This window comes from Manis pentadactyla, chromosome 7 (assembly GCF_030020395.1).
Source record: "Manis pentadactyla isolate mManPen7 chromosome 7, mManPen7.hap1, whole genome shotgun sequence".
Taxonomy (NCBI): Eukaryota; Metazoa; Chordata; class Mammalia; order Pholidota; family Manidae; genus Manis; species Manis pentadactyla.
Window position 1 is genome coordinate 90,800,309 of NC_080025.1, and position 12,786 is coordinate 90,813,094.

At 35.4% G+C, this 12,786-nt stretch overlaps 1 protein-coding gene across 5 annotated transcripts in view; it reads right to left on the minus strand.

Moving 5' to 3' along the window:
• The window catches only part of CRPPA (CDP-L-ribitol pyrophosphorylase A), a 321,192-nt gene that overhangs the window by 152,906 nt on the left and 155,500 nt on the right, over window positions 1–12,786 (minus strand). For all 5 annotated transcript variants that reach the window (XM_036894528.2, XM_057504562.1, XM_057504560.1 and 2 more), the window contains 2 exons: window positions 8,211–8,303; window positions 7,662–7,754 (listed from right to left, as the gene is read on the minus strand). In XM_036894528.2, the coding sequence (XP_036750423.1) occupies window positions 7,662–7,754; window positions 8,211–8,303 (186 nt within the window). The remainder of the gene's footprint in view (window positions 1–7,661; window positions 7,755–8,210; window positions 8,304–12,786) is intronic.

A 12,786-nucleotide genomic window follows, 5' to 3' on the forward strand; every position in this document is an offset into this window, starting at 1 on the left:
TTATTAAGAAGAAAAGAGAGTCAACACAAATCAACAGTATCAGAAACGAGAAAGGAAAAATCACGACGGACCCCACGGAAATGCAAAGAATTATTGGAGAATACTATGAAAACCTATATGCTAACAAGCTGGGAAACCTAGGAGAAATGGACAACTTCCTAGAAAAATATAACCTTCCAAGATTGACCCAGGAAGAAACAGAAAATCTAAACAGACCAATTACCAGCAACGAAATTGAAGAGGTAATCAAAAAACTACCAAAGAACAAAACCCCCGGGCCAGATGGATTTACCTCGGAATTTTATCAGACATACAGGGAAGACATAATACCCATTCTCCTTAAAGTTTTCCAAAAAATAGAGGAGGAGGGGATACTCCCAAACTCATTCTATGAAGCTAACATCACCCTAATACCAAAACCAGGCAAAGACCCCACCAAAAAAGAAAACTACAGACCAATATCCCTGATGAACGTAGATGCAAAAATACTCAACAAAATATTAGCAAACCGAATTCAAAAATACATCAAAAGGATCATACACCATGACCAAGTGGGATTCATCCCAGGGATGCAAGGATGGTACAACATTCGAAAGTCCATCAACATCATCCACCACATCAACAAAAAGAAAGACAAAAACCACATGATCATCTCCATAGATGCTGAAAAAGCATTTGACAAAGTTCAACATCCATTCATGTTAAAAACTCTCAGCAAAATGGGAATAGAGGGCAAGTACCTCAACATAATAAAGGCCATCTATGATAAACCCACAGCCAACATTATATTGAACAGCGAGAAGCTGAAAGCATTTCCTCTGAGATCGGGAACTAGACAGGGATGCCCACTCTCTCCACTGTTATTTAACATAGTACTGGAGGTCCTAGCCACGGCAATCAGACAAAATAAAGAAATACAAGGAATCCAGATTGGTAAAGAAGAAGTTAAACTGTCACTATTTGCAGATGACATGATACTGTACATAAAAAACCCTAAAGACTCCACCCCAAAACTACTAGAACTGATATCGGAATACAGCAAAGTTGCAGGATACAAAATCAACACACAGAAATCTGTGGCTTTCCTATATACTAACAATGAACCAACAGAGAGAGAAATCAGGAAAACAACTCCATTCACAATTGCATCAAAAAAAATAAAATACCTAGGAATAAACCTAACCAAAGAAGTGAAAGACTTATACTCTGAAAACTACAAGTCACTCTTAAGAGAAATTAAAGGGGACACTAACAGATGGAAACTCATCCCATGCTCGTGGCTAGGAAGAATTAATATCGTTAAAATGGCCATCCTGCCCAAAGCAATATACAGATTTGATGCAATCCCTATGAAACTACCAGCAACATTCTTCAATGAACTGGAACAAATAATTCAAAAATTCATATGGAAACACCAAAGACCCCGAATAGCCAAAGCAATCCTGAGAAAGAAGAATAAAGTAGGGGGGATCTCACTCCCCAACTTCAAGCTCTACTATAAAGCCATAGTAATCAAGACAATTTGGTACTGGCACAAGAGCAGAGCCACAGACCAATGGAACAGACTAGAGAATCCAGACATTAACCCAGACATATATGGTCAATTAATATTTGATAAAGGAGCCATGGACATACAATGGCGAAATGACAGTCTCTTCAACAGGTGGTGCTGGCAAAACTGGACAGCTACATGTAGGAGAATGAAACTGGACCATTGTCTAACCCCATATACAAAAGTAAACTCAAAATGGATCAAAGACCTGAATGTAAGCCATGAAACCATTAAACTCCTGGAAGAAAACATAGGCACAAACCTCTTAGACATAAACATGAGTGACCTCTTCTTGAACATATCTCCCCGGGCAAGGAAAACAACAGCAAAAATGAGTAAGTGGGACTATATTAAGCTGAAAAGCTTCTGTACAGCAAAAGACACCATCAATAGAACAAGAAGGATCCCTACAGTATGGGAGAATATATTTGAAAATGACACATCTGATAAAGGCTTGACGTCCAGAATATATAAGAAGCTCTCACGCCTCAACAAACAAAAAACAAATAACCCAATTAAAAAATGGGCAGAGGAACTGAACAGACAGTTCTCCAAAAAAGAAATACAGATGGCCAACAGACACATGAAAAGATGCTCCACATCGCTAATTATCAGAGAAATGCAAATTAAAACTACAATGAGGTATCACCTCACACCAGTAAGGATGGCTGCCATCCAAAAGACAAACAACAACAAATGTTGGCGAGGCTGTGGAGAAAGGGGAACCCTCCTACACTGCTGGTGGGAATGTAAGTTAGTTCAACCACTGTGGAAAGCAGTATGGAGGTACATCAAAATGCTCAAAACAGACTTACCATTTGACCCAGGAATTCCACTCCTAGGAATTTACCCTAAGAATGCAGCAATCAAGTTTGAGAAAGACAGATGCACCCCTATGTTTATTGCAGCACTATTTACAATAGCCAAGAATTGGAAGCAACCTAAATGTCCATCAATAGATGAATGGATAAAGAAGATGTGGTACATATACACAATGGAATACTACTCAGCTATAAGAAAAGGGCAAATCCAAGCATTTGCAGCAACATGGATGGAGCTGGAGGGTATTATGCTCAGTGAAACAAGCCAAGCGGAGAAAGAGAAATACCAAATGATTTCACTTATCAGTGGAATATAAGAACAAAGGAAAAACTGAAGGAACAAAACAGCAGCAGAATCACAGAACTCAAGAATGGACTAACAGGTACCAAAGGGAAAGGGACTGGGGAGGATGGGTGGGTAGGGAGGGATAAGGGGGGGAGAAGGAGGGGGGTATTAAGATTAACATGCATGGGGGGGTAGGAGAAAAGGGAGGGCTGTACAACACAGAGAAGGCAAGTAGTGATTCTACAACATTTTGCTATGCTGATGGACAGTGACTGTAAAGGGGTTTATAGGGGAGACCTGGTATAGGGGAGAGCCTAGTAAACATAATATTCGTCATGTAAGTGTAGATTAGTGATAGCAAAAAAAAAGGCAGTTCCTGTGTGGTAACCTCCAACGAGTTCTATACAAGGGTATAAAGGGCATATAAAAGTGTAGGCAAAGGGTCTGTTTGTGTTTATACAGAGGATCAAAGCCTAATTGGGCTACCCCGAAAATGAACTAAGATACGATATGAAAAAGAACTTCCAACATCTGCACCCTCTGGAAGACTCATGCCAGAAGATGATCATCAAAAAACCCCAACAAAGATCCACGCACTGCTACAGCTGTAGATGCACTCATCCCACCAGTTCCTGGACCTGCCATGGGAATGAGGAAGGAGATATCTAAGCTGGCCTGTGCATACAGTAAAACAACAAAATTGGACTGGATCTATACTGTTGGAACTCAACCAAGAATTTGGAGAAGTGCAAATTGTAGCGCTCCAAAGTCTTACAACTACAAACTATTTATTGTTAAAAGAACATATGGCATGTGAACAGTCCCCAGGAATGGGTTGTTTTAATTTGTCTGATTTCTCTCAGACTGTTCAAGTTCATTTGGACAATATCCACCATATCATAGATAAGTTTTCACAAATGCCTAAGGTGCCTAACTGGTTTTCTTGGTTTCACTGCAGAGGGCTGGTAATTACAGATATGCTTTGGTTATGTAACTATACTCCTATTATGTTAATGTGTGTGTGCAATTTAAGTAGTAGCTTAAAACCTATACATGCTGAAGTTACTCTACAAGAAGATATATCAAAGAAATAATCAATCTTCCCATGTTTTCTTCCGCCTGCTACTTCTATAGCTTTTCTTCTTCCTTCCTAATTACAACCCTTAAATAGAATTTGTGCCTCATATCAAATTTACCGAGTATCATAATTCTTCCAAGTGGTAAAGATACCTCAAGACAAATGCTGGGCATAGAAGCCACAGGGCATAAATATGCAAAGAAGTAAAAAGCTAACTTTTTCAAACAATAAGGCTTCTCTCTCACTTACCAACTTCACATTTCCCTGTATGGCCCCGGAAGATGACTGGTTAGCCAGAGACGGGTAAGATTCCTCAAGGGAGGAACAACCTAAGACAGGCACAGTCGCAGGGGGGCCATCAGGTGAGAAATTGGGGATCAACAGAGGTGAGGCTTAGAACCTCACCCCCCCGTTCTGAGAGAAATCTTCTGCATACGTGGATGTTTTATTGCCCTGGTCTAGCTTGGATTAACACATAGTCTACAGGCACACACCTGATCATCTACATGTGCTCTCATACAACACTAAACTATGTTTTCTACCTTTATCTTGTATCTACCTACCACTTCAGCATTTTATTAAAAATAATAATAATAAAGAGAGAAATGTGGTATCCACATATAAATCAAGTATAAAAACCAAATCAGTATTCATATTTGAACTGACTGTTTATAGTTCATAATGCATGAGCAAAACCAAAAGTTTCTGTGATGACTGCCCTTGTACTGTTCACTATGTAACTTATTCATTATGTAAGAATTTGTTCTACATGTAAAAACTTGTTTGTTATGCCTCAGAAGATTGGAGACTGACAAAAGTTAGGCTTGGGGTGGAATAATGATTGTGCATTGAGCATTGACTCCCCTATACAGAATTTTATTGTCGTTAACAACCATTTGATCAATAAATATGAGAGATGCCCTCACAAAAAAAAAAAAAAAAAAAAAAGGACAGACTTCCAATGGTAAAATAAATTAGTAACCGGGATGTAATGTATAGCATAAGGAATATAGTCAAGATATTGTAACAGCCTGGTTGGGTGATAGCTGGAACCTAGAATTATGTATATAAATGTTCTACCACTGTGTTGTACACTTGAAACTCATGTAATGTAATACTGTGTGTCAACTACCCTTCAGTAAAAAATAATTATTAAAAAAAACAAACAAACAAACAAAAAAAAAAAAAAAAAAACAAAAAAAAAAAGAGTGAAACAGGATAACACTGCAAATGAAAAACTTAAGTAAATAGTCCCTCCACTGAAAAACCATCACAAACACCTCATCAACCAAAATTTTACTTTGCATCTGGCTGATTCCTTGTAAACCCTCCTTTCTTTCAAAGAACTGAAAGAAGTTGAAGAACCCTTGCATTGGAAGGATAACCAGCTTAAAACATCCTGGCCAAGACAAAACAGGCTTTTAAATATTGACAATACCTGTGTTCAATAACTGCTGAATGACTTGTCTACAAAACAAAAATGGCCATATTTTTCTATGACTTTGATGTCATTTTATTATTTTCTGATGAAGAAAACCTAACTGCTTAGGAAAGCAAATGAACACTCATCTTTGACCATTCTTTTCAGAATTTAAAACTGCTTAACAAAAGTCTTATTTAAAAAAACAAAAACAAAAGCAAAACAATCCTCCCTGGAAGGGGTCTTTTTGTCTTGGTTTAATATCCCAGCAAAGTAATTTCAATAGAAGCAAAGTAGACACAACATAGCCTCCAAGCTGCCTGTACATATAACACCTTTTCCAATTACATACATATGTATATATATCTCCATGAGTATTACACATCTACACACTATATATACATCTGTCTGCATGTATTTTTTTCTGCTTACTAATGTGTAAATGAGTCCCCAGATACCTAGACTCATATTTAAGTCTTTTATTTTATTTTCCAATTTTCATAATATTTTCCACACAACTATTCATCTGGGGAATATTTGAATGGTTTTGTCAATTTTAAATCACAGGAAAACTGAAATGGCTTTTTGGCCATTTCGGGTAAAGTAGAATCAGAAGGAAAAAGGATGAAGCTTTACACAATCACTTATAGGACAATCCAAAAATCTAGAAGTAATTTACTTGATTCTCAATCCAAGAAGGCACCATTCTTAACTTCACCTTTCCAGTGATTTGCTCCATTCTAAGGATACAGATTCTAGATATATAGTCTAGTGACATTTTTCCATTAAGTTTAATAACAACCTTAACATCTCTATACCGAGTCTACCTAGACTATGAAAAAGTAATGGGTGAATATAATATTAAGTAGGGAGTGACAAATCTCCAATTTAAGGTAAATATTTTACAGTGCTTATAGTATATAGACTTCCAGTATACAAATTTATACTACTACTATTCTCAAACTAGTTCTAAGAGACATTTCTTCACTAAGTAGAAGATGGTCCATATTTCCCTTTAGTTTGATACAGACACCAAGTAGCCAAAAAAATTTCTGGCATTTACTGGGATATGTGAAGTGGAACTCAACAGAAGTCAACAGGAGGTTAAATTCAAACATTTATGGACACAATGCAAAGGACTGAGGTTGAGATACAACAGTAGCAATGAAATAGAAGAACTAACAGTTTAAAAACTGTGTGTGTGTATATATATTTGATGGAGAGAGGTAGAGGAAAAACGTAGAAGGAAAATTCAAAGGTGACAAAAGTTCCCACCTGGGTGATTGCTATAACTCTTTGTCACTAGTAAAAGCCCTTGCTCTCTTCACAGCACAGAATGCTTCTTTAAAATTAACACTTAGATATAAGAACAAATGAGAATTCTAAGTAATGTGGAGAGGGGAATAGAGGGAGAAACCAAATTTTGAACTCACCTCTATTCTACAGAGCCTTAGAGTTCCCAGATTTGGGTATACTTCATAATATGCCTTAAAAAGCCTCAATGAAAATATCTATATTTTGGTTAAGATCACATGTGGAACTCAGTTTCCATAATCAGCAGGACCCATGGAACTTATCTTTGGGGCATATAACCAAATACAACAAGCCAGTGAAATAGTCAAACCTCTCCCAATCGCCAGTTTGTTTCTATTTGCATTGCTAAATCTAGAGTTACTTATTTGCAATGTAAGTTATCTTAATTCTGCAATAATGATCTTACTTAACAAGAATTAAATTCCCACACTGTGGAACTGGCCTGACCTTCAGGAACTCGGGCAACTGCTAAGCAACTGTTCCAGAACTTCACGTTTGGAAGCCCTTCCCACAGAAAATGCTGCCATTACAGAACTGCTCCTCAGCAGGCGGACCTGGCCTCTAATTTGTTCCTCCCTGGTATTGCTCTCAGATGTTCCCTTCTGCTATAGAGTTTAATGAGCCACTCAAGTAAATTTTGTACTAATCACATTTTCAGTCTTTCACAGAAAAGAGATCTCCAAAATTTTCATGGGGCATTCTTCTAAGAATTCTCTTTCATCTGGGGCTCATTCTACTTGTGCTGTCCATGAATCAAAGATGAAGAAACAACCTCAGTAAATTTTCTTCTAATTTTTTTCCTCTCATTTTTTTTTAAATTTGGGATTTCTTTTCTAATGGCAGTCTCATAATATGCTAAATAGAGCTTCTTCACATCGTCCAAAGAACTAGTCAACTCAGCAATATACTTTGTGATTTTAATGAAGGAAGAGAAAGGAAATTGGTCACTAAGTTGAATTAAACTGTTTCCTAAATGTTGTCAGTTCAACCTAATGATTGCAGCATTAATAAGGGCAGGCAGCACAGAAATCATAGCAAGAGAGTAAGCTCAAGAATCCACTAGGAAAAGTTTCTTCTTTGGGGTTTGAATGGATTGTTTCAGGTGGATATAATTCTGTTAAATAGAAAACTTGAATTCCAAGGAAAGCAGCATACATTCTAAGAGAAAAAATCCATATTAATTCACTTACTGAAATAACAACAATAGGATATAAAATGGAGAGATTACAGTCTTCAAGTACATTCAGTAATTTCTGAGTTTCTTTAAAATCAGAAGTCACAACCTGAAAGACCAAAAAAAAAAACAACAAAGCTGAAAGTCCTCAAATAATTTAAAGTTAATTCAAGGAGAGTAATAAAGAACTTTTATATACATATTCAAAATATCTATCCAGTTTAATTTTTAAATCTCAAACAACTTTAAGGGACACCCATAGGTTAGACCAACTTAAAATTTGAACTGTTCATTAATTCAAACCTGTGTAGTCTTATCTGTTTTATACTGGCTACAAAACAGGAAATTGTAAATACTGTCTAAGGAAATATAACACTCTTCTAATTATGGGAAATACATTAGAAAATGTTATTTCCCTATTTGAAAAGACAATAATTTCTAAATATGTATTGAATAACACAATTCATCCATCAAAATCATAAATTTCAATATCAAGAAAAATATGTTCTCTTCCACATTTATGAAGCTCCTCTAGTGCTTTCAATCATTTGTACGTACTACTTACATTCACACAAACAAAATTGTAGCATTGCTCTAGGATGATTTGCTGAAGATCAGTGCCATCATGATGTAGAGCTCCAGAGGTGACTTTGAAGTGCTGGGAGAAAAAAGTTCAGCAAAAAAGAGTTTATAAACCAGATGGAACAACCAAACGTGAACATCAACAACTTTGTTACAAATGAGCACAAAATTGCTATAGGCACATAAAGCCAAGAACCATAGATAAAAACAAAGTCACACGAAAGCTTTTAAGATTACCAAGAAAAAAAGACTTGAACTAGTCTGTGAATAGTAAGTATTATTTTAGCAAACAAGGATATAGGAAATTGTTTCAGATAAGAAAAACTGTAGAAAAGGGACAGGATATGTTCAGAAATAGACAAGTAGTCCAGCTTTTCTTACACAAAGAATATATTGCAGAGAGCACTGGAATGAAATAAAAATGTGGTTAGACAGAGATTTTTGGAGGATTCTGGAAACATATTAAATATTACAGCTACAAAAAATGGATTTAACTAAACCTGGAATGACTGGAAGCAAGGAAAGCAACAATAAATTACAAAATAAGTGAGAGAGAAATAAGACTTGGATTCGGGCAATAATAAAAGAAGAGACAAAGAGATTAGACCATAATCCCAGAGGCAGTCCGAGATTAGATTTAGCAGGAATCAGAACATATATTATGAATACTTGCCTAAGATTTGTATTCCATATAGTTCAACATTTTAATTAACTTCTATATTTTCTATAGTATCAACATGAGCAAAAACTTCATTACTAAAAACTGTATCTGTTATAATGATATCTCTGCTGTAATAATTACATAGGAAGTCACATTTAATTGGTTAAGATTGGCATTATAGAGTGCTTTAAAATTTATAATTCTAAACTTCAATGCTTGTTCCTTATTAAAACATCAAAATCTGTGCCTCTAAGAGCATTACCTATTCAGTAGAATTCAGTTTAATTCTATGTAACTTTGACAAAATACTTGAGAAAGGGGAGTTACAATTTTAAGATCTTCACTGTGCTATAGGAATTAATTGGCTCATAAATTTCAATAACTTTATTTCAGTTTAAAGTTCTTATTGAGTATAAAGTTCAGAGAGAACATTAATAAAAAACTTTTGACAGTCACTAGCCACATATGGATAGTAAAACAGACAAGAAATCAGCTTTCACTGTGCAACATTGTTTGTTCATGGAGTCACATCTTCTAGGTATTTCAAGGTGCTAATTTTTCAGGGGTTTCTCACATATCCAAACATTTTTAATGGGATTGATAGTTACTTTATTCCAAATTGGCTTTTCAAGATAGTGTGCATAACAGGTCTTCCTGGATCAAATGTGCTTATGTTCCAGAAAGGAAAGACAGAGACATCTCTCTCCCTGGAGCAGATTTGCTTGGCTTTCCAGAGTAATAAAGACAATGTCTCTCTCTTCTAAGAGGACGATGGGCTGTCTTACCAACAACAGTCCCTGTATAAGGCCAGTGTTTTCCAGTGTCAAGATTCTTCTCCTTTAATATACCCCATTGTTTGACAACAGCCAACCCTAATTGCATCTCCCTGTGAGAACTGTTACTGAAAAAAATCCGTGCTAGAGTTTATTCTACTTACTGGTCCTATTGTAACAAATTGTCTTTTCTCTGACCCTGGAGTTTCATGTCTTTTGCCAATATAAATGATATTGGCACCCATGTTTACATACAAGTATGGTATAATCCTTACACCATGCCAAGCTTCTCACCTAGCAGATACAAGGTAGCCACATCATCAGATCTTAACTTACATGACTGAATTCTGAATTCAAAAAATTGACTTACTTTAAAGATTTTCTTTTACATGTACATAAATAAGGTCAACGATGAAAACATGAGAAATATTCTCATCTAGCTTTTTTGTTTTCGTTGTGTGAGGTTTTTTTTTAATTGAAGTATACTTGATATACAATCTTATATTGGTTTCAAGTATACAACACAGTGGTTTAACAGTTACCATATTATTAAATCTTCACCCCCACTAGTGCAGTTACTATGTCAACATAGGAAGATGTTACAGTCACTGGCTATATTTTCCATGCTGTCCTACTATCCCTGTGGTCAACTTACATTATGATTGAGAATTTTTAGGCCCCTTTATTGCCCTCACTCTCCCCACCCATCCACCTACTCACCTAATCCCTACCCCAGGGTAACCACCAGTCCCTTCTCAGAGTCTATGAGTCTACTGCTCTTTTATTCATTTTGTCTTATCTTGTTTTTATGTTCCACAAATAATTTAGCTTTTTAAGTATTAAAATTGGTAAAACTCCTAAGGACGGGGCAAGGACTGCTTGAGGACAGAAATTTTCATGTTTTTACCATTAACAAATGCCTAATAAATAGATTTTTTTAAACTTACCAGTTGTTTTTTTTTTTAAGAAAAAAGATCGCGTTTCAAGAAAAATAGTGTATGTTCTTAAAATCAATACTGTGGAAAAAGATCATCCTAAAATACCTAGAAATAATTACACTGATCATTGGATAAGTATTTTTCAAAGAATTCTCTATTGATATATTACAGTAAGCTGGTAGGAAAAAAGGATGAAGAAACAAAAATATTAAAACACTTTATTAAAATGGGGTCGTGATATGCATGTCACTTTAAATTAAGTAACCTAACATTAGCAAAAGAAAACCAAATATAGTAAAACTGAGGACACTGCTTAATTTCAGGTAAGTCTTTACTTTCAGAGACTTAGCTTCTAAATGTCAAGATATCATGCACAGGAATAAGACACTGGATTTTAAATGGCAACACATTTCAATTTAGTCATTAATTTTATGAGAGAGAAAGAAAAAACTAAGTTCTACCCACAACGTACTTCTGGTCAATCATGTTAATTCTTTTACCCTGACAAGGTTTATTAGATTCATATCCCACTCTATAGTCATAATTCACACAATTTAGACATAATATATGTACACTTAAGGAAATTAAGCTTTTAAACAAAATCCCTCCATTTCTAAATTTTTTATTTTAATTCACTTGTTTATTTGATGTAATTCACCTACAAGTAGTTTTTCTTTTATTCATTGTTTGTTTAACAAAAGTTTCAACATTTTTATGTTCCTTGAGATTTTTCTTTCATACTCAAGGAAGGATTAACTGGGAATTAAATTTTGGTAAAAGTTTTCTTTTCCTCATATTTGTAGTCACTGTTTCACTATCTTCAAACATTGTAAACTATCCTGATGCTTCTTATACCCCATTTTTAATTTTATTGGATAGTTTCAATATCAAATAGTGTTACCAAAAGAAGTACTCATAAATGTTATATTTTCTTTTTTTTTCTATGTTTCTCTATAACTAAATGATACTTTGGCTAGCAGTAATATTCCTGGACTCCACTTCCATTCTCTCCAAGTTTACAGACACTGCTTCACTATATTTGGATAGTAAATAGCATGGAGATCCTACAGAATACCCTACTTTCCGTAAATTTTTAATTTTGCATCTAGATGTGTTCCTGAAGAAATCTTTAAGAGGAAGTTCAAAATCATAGTCAGAATCAGAACATGTGTAATTGTTAATCATTATTCCCCAATTTTTTTTTTTTTAAATAATTATTTTTTATTGAAGGGTAGTTGACGCACAGTATTACATTACATTAGTTTCAAGTGTACAACACAGTGGTAGAACATTTATATACATAATTCTAGGTTCCAGCTATCACCCTACCAAGCTGTTACAATATCTTGACTATATTCCTTATGCTATACATTACATCCCAGTTACTTATTTATTTTACCATTGGAAGTCTGTCCTTTTTTTTTTTTTTTTTTTTTTTGTGAGGGCATCTCTCATATTTATTGATCAAATGGTTGTTAACGACAATAAAATTCTGTATAGGGGAGTCAGTGCTCAATGCACAATCATTAATCCACCCCAAGCCTAATTTTCGTCAGTCTCCAATCTTCTGAGGCATAACAAACAAGTTCTTACATGTAGAACAAATTCTTACATAATGAATACGTTACATAGTGAACAGTACAAGGGCAGTCATCACAGAAACTTTCGGTTTTGCTCATGCATTATGAACTATAAACAGTCAGTTCAAATATGAATACTGATTTGGTTTTTATACTTGATTTATATGTGGATACCACATTTCTCTCTTTATTATTATTATTTTTAATAAAATGCTGAAGTGGTAGGTAGCTACAAGATAAAGGTAGAAAACATAGTTTAGTGTTGTAAGAGAGCAAATGTAGATGATCAGGTGTGTGCCTGTAGACTATGTGTTAATCCAAGCTAGACAAGGGCAATCAAACATCCACGTATGCAGAAGATTTCTCTCAGAACAGGGAGGGTGAGGTTCTAAGCCTCACCTCTGTTGATCCCCAATTTCTCACCTGATGGCCCCCCTGCGACTGTGCCTGTCTTAGGTTGTTCCTCCCTTGAGGAATCTTACCCGTCTCTGGCTAACCAGTCATCTTCCGGGGCCATACAGGGAAATGTGAAGTTGGTAAGTGAGAGGGAAGCCTTATTGTTTGAAAAGGTTAGCTTTTCACTTCTTTGCATATTTATGCCCTGTGG